This window comes from Papio anubis, chromosome 2, assembly GCF_008728515.1.
Source record: "Papio anubis isolate 15944 chromosome 2, Panubis1.0, whole genome shotgun sequence".
In the NCBI taxonomy this organism is placed as follows: domain Eukaryota; kingdom Metazoa; phylum Chordata; class Mammalia; order Primates; family Cercopithecidae; genus Papio; species Papio anubis.
In genome coordinates, this window is record NC_044977.1 from 64,587,777 (window position 1) to 64,602,915 (window position 15,139).

At 33.9% G+C, this 15,139-nt stretch overlaps 1 protein-coding gene across 7 annotated transcripts in view; it reads right to left on the minus strand.

Annotated features, from left to right (window-relative positions):
* The window catches only part of CHL1 (cell adhesion molecule L1 like), a 209,905-nt gene that overhangs the window by 67,126 nt on the left and 127,640 nt on the right, over positions 1-15,139 (minus strand). For all 7 annotated transcript variants that reach the window (XM_003894176.5, XM_003894178.5, XM_009200328.4 and 4 more), the window contains exons 5-6: positions 13,116-13,303; positions 896-1,018 (exon numbers count right to left, since the gene is read on the minus strand). In XM_003894176.5, the coding sequence (XP_003894225.2) occupies positions 896-1,018; positions 13,116-13,303 (311 nt within the window). The remainder of the gene's footprint in view (positions 1-895; positions 1,019-13,115; positions 13,304-15,139) is intronic.

Genomic DNA, 15,139 nt, shown 5'->3' on the forward strand with positions numbered 1-15,139 from the left:
CCTGTTTGCTCTTTAATTCCTGTCAAGTCTGGTCTTACTACAGGAACAATGAGCAAAAAGGAAAACAAAACAAAACAAAAACAGCAGGAAAACCCTTGGGAGCATGCTTTTTACCATTAACCAAAGAAGGCCGCTGGTAGACAAACAGTGGTAAACTGTTTACCATCTCGGTCTCTACCTCTGCTCTATGAATCTGAATTGGCTTAACTGAAAACTGGTCAGTGCGGACAATGCCCTAATTATTTTCTGAGAATCACGTTTATTTAAAACATGACTTAAAAATAAAAAACAAAAAGCTCTCCAAAAGTTTTATCTGTGATATTAATCTACCTGTTCTGGTTGCAGCCTGGAAGGTTCTAGGGGAACTGACGTCTGGAACAATTGGCTGTACCTAAGAGTACCTAAGAGTAGCTTCATTTGCTTTCTTCTCAGTGCTGTACAAATAGCATTTTTCTCTATGGTTCACAGTGAGAAAACATGTAGAGAGCATTGCTAAGGCATATACTAGAAGTGGACTTTACAAAGCTAGAATTTCAGATCGGAGTCAGCAAATCTTTTAGAAAATTAAGCAAAAAAGTTAATACTAATTTATCAGTAGGTGACTGCAATTAGCAGGTAGAGCATTACTAAAATAGAAAGATGAAGCTAGCAACACAAACCCATGCCATCCTCAGCTTTCACATGATCTATATTCCAAAGGTAAGTGCACTGTTTGAAATATAGAAAGTATTGTCTTCATAGACAAACCTTATAATATTAGTAGCATCTCCTCTTCAAATATGAAAAAAAAATAAGAGATCTTTATTTTTATTTAGTCTTTGGATTCATTATGTTATTGATACGATGGATAGAATTAAAATATCCCCCTTTTTTGATGGAACAGAGCATTACTTACCAATATTCATCCAATAAATATGTAAAGGTGGGAGGCCTTTGGGAGGATTGCATGGGAGGACAATTGGATCTCCCTCCTCCACTTCAAGAGGGTCAATTTTTTCTTTGGGGAATTTTGGAACACCTGGTGTAAAAAATCATTTCAATGTGTTATTTTAAAATTAACTTTGACTATAACAACAAATATCTTAATTCATTCTTTTTTTTTTCAAAATTGGGCAATTTTAATAAATTATATGCTACAGATCCTGGTTCTTACGTCTCCCCTGCAGAGATAAATACTATTAAGAAACTGGTGTGCATCTTTACATAACTTTAAAAATACTTCTGCATTTTGAAACCCCAGATAATAATATTTTTGTTATGTGATAACAATAAGGCAATAACATACTTGTGCATATTTCTCTGGGCAGAGATATAAACCCAGAGTCACGGGATTTTCTTGCTTTAGCTTTGATAGATGTTAAATCTTTTTCTCCAAACACTGATTTCACTTTGAGCAGTTACATACCTCTAACTCTCGCTTTATTGGGAAGGCCTTGAATGTAATTGGCAAATATTCCATTCAGTGCATTAACCACACTAAATAAAAACTTCTAAGCCCATATGGAGAAAATGGTAAGAATACAATGAAAAGCCAAATTTGACCACTTTAAGTTGCAAAAAGAGCCATCCGCATTGAAATTACTCCCAGTAAATAAAAATTTAAATGAAATGGAATTGATGTAGGAAATAAGACTTGTAAATATTTCAGCCTATTGTTTCCTCCCCACACTGGAGTCAATTTCTTAAAAGAGCAATGCAGTTATAATAAGAATATAAGTCAGAATTGTGCAGAATTTGAAATCTGACACCAAAGTTTCATATTTTTATGGAAGTATTGATTTTATAAGGATGTTCAAAATGTGTTCTTCCTGAGTATTACATTGATGTCTTTCAACTTTTGTTGGGGAAATTTCTATTATAGAATTACAGTCTCTTGTGGAGGAGAAGGATCTTAGGAAGGTGTTTATAACAGTCCCGACTTGATGGAATTCATTAGAAGGTATTCTATTTGTTTATTTCATTCTTAAATTACGATTCGCAGCCAATTTTCATTGTTCTTGGAAATCTAAAGGTTTACTCATTTACCGTAAATTTTCTTATTGAGAAGCTTTGGGCACTTCCTATATATTTGTCCTATAGCCCCTTAACCCCCATCCACGCCTTTAGAGGTTGAGGGAATTTGCTGACATTTCTCTTATTGATGCACCAGCTGGTTACAGTGAATTGCTTTTTGTCTAAATTCAAGGACCTTTCAAGGCTTAACATTGCAGGGGGCGGTGTGGTTATTACACTGCCTTTGCAATTTCGGAAGGCAGACTTTGGTTCTCTTTATACATTCAGCCATGTGATAGTCTTTTAGTGGATTTCCTCTTGCTCAACTCATTCCATGAGATTTCTTTTAGAAAGTCTCTGGAAACATTTTTGAAATAGCATCCATCTTTGAATCACATTTTTGCTATAGGTAGCATGAAATTTCCCTCAAACGGCAGGAATGTATGTTTAGTATATTCACTACATTAAGAGCTTGTAGATAAAATATCATGCCATCTATTTGGTAAAGCCTTGGCTTTGATTGACAGCAAATGTTATGGAAAACATTTTGCAGAAAGTACACCTTATACACCTTATATACATAAGGCATAGTAATATACAAAACGTTTTGTGTACCCAAATCTCCAAATTCAAACCACTTGTTTAGTTTTATTCGCTATAACTGAAGCCCAGTAAACACTGGCATTGAAGTTATTGGTGCTGCTGGGTAGTTGGTGAATCTATTTATACTCAGATACAAGAGGCGGCAGAGGAAATAAAATATGGATTAGAAAATGGAAAGTGCATGTAATCCACTTCGATAACAAGCAAACTATACAGTGCCTAATATGAATACACAGTTCACTGGATAATATCTATTGTAAAGTAATTAATTAATAAGATGTATAAATCCCTAATTGGAGAGCTGCTCCCTGAGAGCATTCAAAAAAATCTCGCAATTCGAACAGATTAATACTGCCAGTGAAGCATTAGCATCCTTGCATTAAATAAATCTAGATTATACAATTCTAATTCTGAAAATGTAAATTTGTAATTCAACTGGCTTCTAAGGCACCAAGAATAAAAAAGAAAAGAAAATTTAGAACTCTACCAAAACTGTTAACACATGCCATAAATCTTCAGAACAGCTTTCAACTAAATACAAAATTAATATTGGAAAACAGGGATGCATACTTACACATCAATAAATTTAAGGTTTTAGAAGAGATATAAATGGCATTATTTTTTCAGGATTTTTTATGTCTTATCCTTTGACTTTGAAACTATTTAGTGAGTTTGATGGCATGATAAAAAGTGAAAATTTTAACATTCACAGATAAATGCGAAATTTAATTACTATAACACAACAGCAGACATGAAGTTAACTTCAATTCAAATAAAGAAATGGCTCCATTTAAAAATAACTCCAACCAGTGGCATTTACTGTGTTTATCTCGTGATAAACATTAGCATTGTTGAGTTTGGACAAATGTAATACTTTTTAAAAGTAAATTAAAAACAGTAATTTTTTCTGTACATGAAGTGACTACACTCCTTTATCTTGCCAATATATTTCACATGGGCACTTCATCAACACCAAAACCAAAAATCATTTAACTTTGGTTCAACAAGACGGGACTTGATCCTGAATGGCCTCTCTGCAAAGGGATCAGAATCAACTTGCAAATAACAGTCTACCTAAGCAGAACTTCAAGAATGTTTGGAAATCCCATTATAACCAAGTCTAGATGAGATCAATTTCCTTTCTATCTAATGCCACTATTAATTTATTTACATCAGCAAAGCAAAGCAAGCATATCACAGTATGTATCTCTTCACTCTTCTCAATGAGGCTTTCACATTTATTATTCAGTGTCATGGACAGATTTCTAGCAACAACTAACACCAGGGTATAAGTGACATTCAAATATATTCACATGTAGGTTTTTGAAAACTTTCCCAGTTAAAATCTGTCATGGAAAAACTTTCCTACAGACAAGTTAGCTGCATGTGAATCTTATTACCAGAACTATCAAGGCAAAACCAACCTGCAAATACAAAATTTGCAGGAGCTCTAAGTCTTCAGGTGCTGTCAATGAGTTTTGAAAACTCATCATCACAATTATTTCAGTGTAATATACAAAAAAATAACATTCCTGAAATAAAGAAGTCTTCTGAAAACAGAATTTATATCTATAGAATATCCTATAGCATAAACTAGGTTCTAGCCCAGGCACTAGAAAACTAACTGGTTACAAAGATTCAGACCAATATCTTCACCTTTCTGTATCTCATTTTGTTTTCCTTTGGCGTCTTAGAATCCTTTGAATTCATCTCTCTAGACTCCTCAAACGCCTCACCAGGGTACAAGCTTCTTAAGGGTAGGGATATAATAAAACCTAAGCTGTGTAATCCCATCATGCCAACATGCCTAATAGTGAAGAGTAGTAGTGAAATGGCATCAGGGAACTTTAACTAAAAACAATTCATGCTAATTAATCACTTTGATGAAAAAAACAAACAAACAAACAAAAACAAACAAACAAAAAATTACTGGCATCGTAACCGCTACCATGTTATGCAACACTACAGATTATCTTTCTCTGGCACTCAAGGAATAAAATAGAAGGTTTCCTTATATTTTCCTATTTCTAGATGATACTGTAATCTAGTATCAAGGTATTTTCAACAAAGAAGTACAATGCCTTTTTGCTCATCTATAGGATGTGTTACCTGAGTCATCAAAGTATAGACAACACCATGTGGCATCACGTTATCCATAAACACTGAAGTTAGCTGCTCGGGCCTGAGTCCTGGCTTCATCTCTTCCTACATGATCTTTGAATCTGCTACTTAACATGTTTCAGTGTCCTCATTCATAAATGGGAAATGTAATAACACCTAACTCATTTGATTTATGTTGAAATTTAAATATTTCACATGAATCGACTAAAATAGGACCAAGCACTTAATAATTATTCAATACATGTTGGCTACTCCTCAAATATTTTCACTTTGCATGGTGCAGCCAAATGCATAGAGACAAGGTGGGCAAAGGAACAGAGAATTTTCTTCTGCGGCTGCTCCTGATTTTCTCTATAGCCTGCATCTTAACAGCTTCTGTGATTTTGTGTAATTATTTGAAGTAACATTTTCAGAGGAGATGGAAGGACAGAGGGAAGAAAATGCTGTGCTTTTCATGTAGAACCTATGATTTGCTTATTGAATTATTTCCCCTTTTTCCATCATTGGATGAATCTTCCCATACCAAAAAGCTTTATCTATTTTGACTTGGCACTCTGTTTATAGGACTGGCCTGGTGAGCTTTCGAGTGCTGTACATTTCACTTAAAGATGCTTGGCAAATTGCTCACAGTCTGCCATCATTGTCACGAATGCATGCTACTGAGTGCACATACTTTATCACCCCTAACTCCAGTTTCCGTCAGTAAAGAGATTTAATTGATTCCCATTTCCTGCAGAGTACCCCATTAATCCACTTAGGACTACAGAGAAATAACACTGGCTTTCAGTCCATGAGCTCATAATGAATTCATGCTAAGGAAGGACACCCAATTCAGCCCATTTCATTCCAGGCATTCACATACTTTGGTGAATCGGAGTAAAATCCTCAAACTTAATTAAAGCTTTAGAATTCAACGTTGCACCCTTAATTGAACAAATTGATCTGTTTTTGTTGGTTTGCACTTAATAGTAGTAGAATTTAGCATAGGCTACAACACCCGGGTTTCCTACACTCCCACTCCAAAATCAGGACAGTAAAAAGCCAGGGTTTATCTTAAGGAAATTGTCCTGAGGAATCTGAGGAAGTTATGTTAACACACATGTAGAAACCTAGCACATGAATATTTCTAATTAGTTTTCATTAAATTATTATACAGAAGATTTCATCCTTTTTGGCCATTTCTTAGACTATTTTAATAGGATGTGCAAATTGCATTGTTACTTTTATTCATTCTTTTATTCTTCAGCCTATCAACCAATAAATCAATCAAATAAAGTATAGTATGCATTCTTGTGACATCTATGAGGCAATGCAGAACAGGAAGGATATGATAGTCTGGTATATTTTCTCATTCTTAAGGATCCTAATTAATACATATGACAATTGATAGACTGTCCCAAACAGTACACAACTAAATGTTTTAATAACCCCAGAGAATTTGCAGCATGACTATTTATAATAGCCAAAAATGGAAATAATTCAAACGTTCATCAACTGGTGGATGGATTAACAGTAAATGATATCCACGTAGTGAAATACTGTTCAGCAATATAGAGGAACAAACTACTGATATATGCTGCAACAGGGATGAACCTCCAAAACATGCTAAGTGAAAGAAGACATATGAAAAAGACCATATACATGATTCCACTTATATGAAATGTCCATTTCTGGACATTTAAAGAGGCAGAAAGTTGATTGGTGGTTGCCTCAGGCCTGGAGGTGGGAACAGAGAGTGACTGCAAATGGGCACAAGAAATCTTTTTGTGGTGATGGAAATGTGTTAATACTAGACTGTAATGATATTTCACTAAAAAAAAATTGCTAAAAAGTCATTGGCCGGGCATAGTGACATGTGCCAATATTCCCAGCTATTCAGGAGGCTGAAGCAGGAGGATCACCTAAGCCCAGGAGTTTGAGACCAGTGTGGGCAACATAGCAAGACCCCATCTGTAAGATAAATAAATAAATAATGTATAAAAAGTATTAATTATACACTTAAAACAAGTAAAATTTATGACATGTAAATTATACTTCAAAAAAGTTGTTTATAGCTGGGCATGGTGGTACATGCCTGTAGTCCCAGCTACTGGGGAGGCTTAGGTGGGAGGATCGCTCGAGTCCAAGAGGATGAGGCTGCAGTGAGCCGTGTTTGTACCACTGCACTCTAGCCTGGGCAACAGAGCAAGATCCTGTCTCAAAACAAAAACAAACAAACAAACAAACAAAAAAGTTGTTTAAAAACTCAGAAAAAAGAAAAAAATAATCTAGGCTGGATTAGGCCAGTAATGCTAAGTGGAGAAATCTGATTTGTGCACTGAAGGGTGAGTAGTATTCAACAGTCAAATTAGGATAATTTCTATTATCATTTTAACCTTATTGATAGTTGGATAATGAAGGCAAGAGAGTAGCTCCCTTCTTTTCCAGATCCAATCACCATAGGCATGCACAGGATGTACATTTCTGGAGGACCGTCTTTGTTTTTATTCACTGTTAGATCCCAAATTACTAGAAAGTGGCTGGTGTATTATGGGAGTTTCAGGATGATTGTTGAATAATTCACTGACAAAATCCCTATGCCATGTCTTGGATACACATTTAGTTAAATAATTTTTTAGGTATATAAAAATGGTACATTCTGTTTCTTTGGTTGTTGTTGTTTTTTCTTTCACTCTTTCCCTAGCAAACTTAACTGCAATGTTGTTAAAAATAGAAAACTCAACGTTGTATACAAAGGTTTCTGTTTGTTAACAGGAGATTGGGAAGTAGAAACTCTAACATTTGAATCACAAAGTTTCTATCAATATGTGAGAAGAACCAATTCTCTACAGTTTAAGAGAATAATCGATTAAAGATTGTAGGAAGCTTTAAATTGTCTCTGATTTATAAACTCCTAAGGATTGGGTTGGGTTACTATTCAATATATAGATGGTTGCAGAAAGCTGTCAGATGATGAAGTAATTTCTGGAGAGGCTGGAAATGATGCATAAGAAACCTAATTTATTTTGCTCTTTTCTGCAGCAGCAGCAAAGAAAAAAAAAAGAGCAATTATCCAACAACGTAGCTCAGATCCAACTCCCATCTCTTAATACAATACTCATATTCTGGTCAGAATTATCCTTATATTGTTCATGTCTTCACTTGGTCTGCCTAGATAATGACAGAAAAAAATTGAAATCCTTTAATTGCAGAATCTTAAACCAAATTCTGCCATTCTTTTCTTTGCAATAGATCTAGCTGCTTCCTTTTCCTTTGTGTCTCCATAGCAACCACTAGAATTTAGGTTAGGAATCACCCTCATGACTTGCCTCCTACAACAGATGTTTAATCTGTCTCTTTCTCTGGTCTTAACTTATTTCAGTTAACTATATAAATGTAATATATAGTTTCACTATTATCAACCACAATTTTCATGACAATACTTTCTAATCCAGGATTCATGGACATTTTCTATTTATTGTCAATTCAAATCCAAACTCCTGAGGACAATTTCCAGGTTGATATGTCACTGCTCTGATGCTAAAATATCTCAGTAACTCAGAAATGTCCACTTGAGACAAATCAGGATGCTTCACGCTTACTCATTTTAAGAATGTAAAATGATTGTTTATAGAATAAATGTAAAAAACACAAAGAAAGAAATACAATGGAAATCCATTCACTGACTACCCATTTTACAAAATAGGAATATCATCATCACCTTTTTGTCTGGTGCTGGTCTGAACCCCCACTTCCATTTTCCGATTTTCACTTCCATTGCAGGCAACTACTGTCAGGAATATTGTTTTTACCATTCTCTTATTTTTCATTATAATTTTACCATAAAATTATATCAGTCAAAATTGTAGTCAGTTTTACGTATTTCTTTCTTTCTTTCTTTCTTTTTTTTTTTTTTTTTGAGATGGAGTCTCGCTCAGTCGCCCAGGCTGGAGTGCAGTGGCGCCATCTCGGCTCACTGCAAGCTCCGCCTCCCGGGTTCACGCCATTCTCCTGCCTCAGTCTACCGATTAGCTGGGACTACAGGTGCCCGCCACCACGCCCGGCTAATTTTTTGTATTTTTTAGTAGAGACGGGGTTTCACTGTGTTAGCCAGGATGGTTTCGATCTCCTGACCTGGTGATCCGCCAGCCTCGTTTACGTATTTCAAACTTTCTCCAAGATTTACTTTTATTGCTTGACATATTCTTGACGTTTTTTTTACTATTGTGTAGTATTTTTGATATGAATAGAGCACAATGCATTGATCCATTCTACTTTGAGTGGCCTGTTGTATTTTTTTCCAGCATATTTTTAAATCCAAACAATGTGACCACAAATCTTCCTGGTATATATGGACAAGAGGCACATGCACATGAGCGAGGGAATGGAGTTATTGGGTCATAAGGAAGAGCATCTTCAACTAAGGAAGGGATTACAAAACGTTTTCCAAAGATCAAGCAGTAAACTGGACTGTCATCGGTAGTGGATAAGTATTCTGTTGGCTGTGTATTGCAACCTAAAATTTTTATTCTCAGATTTTCTGATATTTCCTAATTGGGTAGAATCAAGTGCTTTTATCACTAGGGTTACAATAGGTCTATTTCTGGTAACTAATGATGTTGAACACATTTTCACATTTTTATTGGCCTTCCAGTCTGAGGTTCAAGTTTATATATGCTGCCACTTCGTCATTTTTATTTTTTCTAAAGATTTGTAAAATTATTTATGAGTACATACTATGTTTAGTTATATGCATTGTCAATAATTTTTTGAGTTGTGGCTTATTTTTGTTTTTACTTTCTTCCTAGAGTCTTTCGATAAAAGAAGGATCTAAAATAAAACGTAGGAGAACATATTCTTAATTATTTCCTTCATGAGGCTTTAATATGACTAAAGAAATCATCCCATGCTGGGCATGGTGGTTCATGCCTGTAAATCTCAGCACTTTAGGACACTGAGACAGGAAGATTGCTTGAGGCTAGGAGTTCAAGACCACCCTGGGCAACATAGTGAGACCCCATCTCTACAAAAAAATATAAAAACAAAAATTGGCCAGGCACGGTAGCACTTTCCTGTAGTCCTAGTTACTCAGAAGACTGAGATGGGAGGATCACTTGAACCTAGGAGTTCAAGCCATGAAGCCAGGACTGCATCACCGCACTCCAGCCTGACCTGGAGAGAGTGAGTTCCTGTCAAAAACAAACAAGCCAGAAAGAAAAGAAGAAAGAAAAAAAAATCTTTCTCTGTATTTATGACCCTGATGATAAATATATTGTTTGAATTGTCTAACTTTTTAAAATGTTTTTTCCTTTCATTGTTCAGGCTTTTATCCACTCTGAATGATTTTTTATATGATACGAGGTAGAAGTCCATATAAATGTTTCTCTGTGTGAATTATCAATTGTTCCACAGTGTTTAGTTCAAAGTAAAGAGAGCGGGGCGGGGGCGGGGGGGGGAGAGAGAGAGAGAGAGAGAGAGAGAAATCCATGCTAACATGCTAACTCCCTCAACTGTTTTTACATATGTGAGGGTTTGTTTCTGGGTTTACGATGCTATTCTGATTTGTCTAACCCTGCACAAAGCCATAATTGCTTAATTTCTAAAGTGTTATGCTGAATCTTGATTTCTGAAAAGAAGAAGTCCTTATGACTTGTTATTCTTTAAGAATTTCTACCAAATTTTGCCCTTTGCTCCTCAAATATATTTTTGAATCAGCTGGTCACATTCCACAAACAGAGAAATAAAAACCAAACTATAGGCATTCTGATTTCAATTCTTCTATATATCAACACATCAAGAATAAGCATTTTAACTGTATTGGTTCTTCGAATAAATAGAAATAGCTTACTTATTTTGTATGTATCTAGATCTTTTTAATGTTTTTTAATAAATATGGATACTTTCACTACAAAAATTACATACCACTTTATTGAATTTATTTTCTGCTTTTATACTATTTTCTCCCTTCACTGTAGTTTATTCTGTTGCCTTAAATTAACTAATTCATTTTTATCCTAAAATTATGTTACCTAATAAGCTAAGATCATTAATTTTCATACTTTTTATTTTTCTAATATGTGTTTAAAATGATAAAGATCCCTCTAAATAATGCTTTCACTGCATCAAACGTGTTTTCTTATGTAGCATTTTTACTGTCATCACTTCAAAATATATTCTATTTTCCTTACCATTTGGTACTTGACCTGCGACTCACTTAGGAATATATTTATTAGTTTTCAAAGATATAAGTTTCTTAAGTTTTCTATTTATTATTGATTTCTAACTTAATTGCATTTTGATGTTTTCCTCATAGACCAAATACATCATCAAATATAACCTTTTACCTTGTGTGTATGAAAAAACTCATTTTGCTGTTTTAGTTACAATATCCTATATGCTTTCATTAGATGGAGCTTGTGATTGTACTTTTAAATCTTCTATGTGCTTACTGATGTTTTTCTCTGCTTGAGTTAGCAAATAATGAAGAAGATATGTTAAAATCTCATTATTATGAATTTATCTATTTCTGTTTGTAGTTCTATTTTTGCTTCATGCATTTTAATATTACATATGTCTAGTAAATTAATTTCCATGAAGGCTTTTACAAATAAAATCTGTTATGACTGATAATAATATGGTCATACCTACCTTCATTTGGAAAGCATTTATCTGGGATATCTTTTCCATCTTTTCATTTCAACAATTCTGTATCCTTATGGTTTAGATAGATGTGTTGTAAAAAGTTTATAGCTTTTTTTTAACTCAAAGCATTTATTCTATTTACTTTTATCTTTGATTTGTGATATATTTGAATTTATTTCTATCTCTTTTTCTTTCCGCTTTCTCACATTATTTACTCTCCTTTATTTTTTTTCCCCCGCCCCCATCAACCACATAATGTGATAATACTTTTTTCCTATAATTTTAGGATAAATACTCTATAAGTTTTACGATGCACGCCTTATTTCTGAGTCTAAATTTGACCTATATTCCTTCCTCTAGAATTATATAAGGACTTTAGGATAATTTTAATACAATGCCCTCCCTGAATTTTTGGGTTAAAGATTCTTCATCATTTGTTTTTCTGAAGTTTGTGGGCATTCTGAACTCCCCAGAATCAAATGTTCATATTTTGCAAGTCCTAGAACTTTCTTTGAAATACTTTCATGTCTAGGACTATAAAAGAAGAACTTTCTAATAGAAGCTGGCTGACAGTTTTATACTTAACAATTTACCCTATAAAAGCTTTGGCTAAAATTGGGTAATGGTGGATATCTTTTTTTTTTTTTTTTTTTTTTTTTTTTGAGACGGAGTCTTGCTCTGTCGCCCAGGCTGGAGTGCAGTGGCGCAATCTCGGCTCACTGCAAGCTCCGCCTCCCGGGTTCACGCCATTCTCCTGCCTCAGCCTCCCGAGTAGCTGGGACTACAGGCGCCCGCCGCTGCGCCCGGCTAATTTTTTCTATTTTTAGTAGAGACGGAGTTTCACCATGGTCTCGATCTCCTGACCTTGTGATCCGCCCGCCTCGGCCTCCCAAAGTGCTGGGATTACAGGCGTGAGCCACCGCGCCCGGCCAATGGTGGATATCTTAAGAACAGTGAGAAAGCATGATCAAATATAAAAGGTGGTCATGGATATCCCATGAACATAGGGCAAAGAAGCTACCAATAAAGTACACTACTTCAGGGAACAATTACTGATAAATACACCACTAATAGCAAAGTGTCTTGCAGTTTTATGTAATTTTTATTTATGGTTAACATTAGCAATAGTTGGTTCTCCTCTCCTAATGAGCATCATATTATTGATGTTAGGTGGGACTATGCAACTTGCTTTGCCCCACCTAACAAAACATGAATGAGTTTGCCTGTGTAACTTCTTGTCAGAAGCATTGAAGAGCCTGTATACAATTTTTCATGTTCCTGACCCAGACTCTTTGATCAAAATGGCATGTTTCACAAGAGGCAACCACAGAATGATGATGTCTTCATTAGTTGAGATCAGCGAGAAGGCTGCAGGAAAAACAGTTGCCCTGAAGAGTTGCCAGGACCACAGCAAATTGCTTTATCAAGGAATAACTTCGTGTTTACATAGAGGTTTTGGGATTATCTATTACTGCATTGAATTTAGCCAAGTTTAGCTAATAATATGTTTAATTCTCATCATATAAGGCAAAGCAGATATTGTATTTTTCTATGTTAGATGTAAGATTACTGAAACAGAGTCAAATTATGTTGTTTTCTAAGGTCATTCAATTTTAAGTGTCAAAACCTGGAGGAAATTTTTCCTTATAAATAAAACACAAGACATATGTAAGTTGATTTAATTAATAATTGCTTTATTTCATTGGAACCCAAATATAACTCCTATTTAACACCTCACTAGAACATTTGTAAAATGAAATTCCCATTATAGCACTTACTTGGAACTATAAATTCTATTTCTTCTGACATAGCGATTCCCAGTTTATTTGAAGCAAAGCAGCGGTATTTCCCTTGAAAGTGAGATATGTGCCCCTCATTTGGGATCCTGAATGTTCCTGAATTATTAGATGTAATTATCCGATGGTCAGTGAAATAAAAAGGGTTGCCATCCTTAGTCCACGTAAATCTAAAAAATAAAACTAAACTTAATAATCCTGAAAAATAATAACACATTTTTAGAGTACTTATTAACAACTGCCATATTTTATTAACAACTGTCATATTTTATTAACATAAAAATGACAAAACCAAGACAGTTTATGATAAAAAGTATGTACTTAATGGAATATAACAGGATATAAATAAGGGTCTCAGAAGAATCTGAGAAATATTACTGTCCATAAAAAGACAAATGAGAAGATTAAAATTAAAATTAGCTGTTGCTTTTTTAAACTAAAATTATTTGTTTATTTTTTCATTAGAAAGGTAATATAAGATTATTAATATTCTGGAGACTACAAGAAACATATATAATTTCTGTTCATGTATGTGTGTGTGTAAGGAACTCACTCAAAATCCCAAAACACACAAGCCCGTTATTATTACATTTGATAATATTTCCTATTAGTATTTTTAGAATTTTGTCACATATTCTAACCACACTGAATATACAATTTGGCCAACTGGATTTTTCCATTATTATAATGATACTAAAGACAATTTTTATAGCTACATTATCTTCTGTCATATGGTTACTATTTTAATTACTTTCAACCATTTCAATGTCTTTCCTTTTATGAACAATATTGTAAGAAAAAACCCTATATATTTATTCTTTGGTACTTGTCCAAATATTTCAATATGCCAATTCCTTAGAAATGAGATTAAGAAAGCAATAATTAAAAACTTTTTTATAGTATTTGATAAATGTTGCAAAATTATATTCTAGAAAAAAAATGTACACAGTTAAATTCCCACCCCAGTATGCTAGAGTGTCAGTTCTATGAACAACGACATTAAAAGTCTCTTTAAATCTTTATCAGTCTGATAGACAAATAATGACTTCCCAATTAGATTGTACTCAGCATTATATATTGGAATTACCCATGTAAATTTGGGTATATTTCAGGGCACCATATTCTTACACTAATCTATGTGATTATTCTTCCAACAGGAGTAACAAACCTTCATGGACATGTATTCTCATTAGGAGTAGGCCTACCCAGCTACCCTCCTGACTTATCTTACATCTCTCTGTGTGTTTTATATTTCACTGTTGACAAGCGTATGGTATTACCTTTTGACATAATAATTCAGCTAATTAATATATCATGATATTGATCAATATATTCATGCTGATTGAATAAATTATCCTTCATTCCATTGTAATTCTATCTATACTTACATATATTGATTGAATATATTCCATTTGGTTAAACATAGAAATAATTATAATTTAGCATGTTAATGGGTCACTAATGATTATTAAATATCAAATTATCAGGCAATAATAAAAGTCATGATACAATTGAAAATCATCAGTTTTCATCAAATATGTATATTCTTAATGAATATAAGATAATCATGCAGATTAATAAAAGTATGTAGCTTTGTTTTCCATCTTAGAATCATGTAGAATTTTATATTGGGAATTCTCCCTTCTCACTTCCAATACATGTACATTTTTTTCTCCCTCCCCAAAAATAGGAGGTATTTCAAAAAAGCTCATCAGTGATTATGGTCACCTAGAATAACAATTATTTAATTATAAAATATAATAATACTAGACAGTAGTATATCATGCAAATAGTACTCTGCCACTTGAGATGACAATATTTCAATGACAGCTTAAAAAAATTTAAGTAACAACCTATCCACAGAATAAGATGTTTAAATTTAAAGACATACAATTATGAATATGTGTAGAATGATGTTTACAAACTTTGACTTAATAAATGCTACATTTTACTAAGTAGAATAAAGGATCTTCTAGTTTTTAGCTACCTTATTTATTTGTAGACTA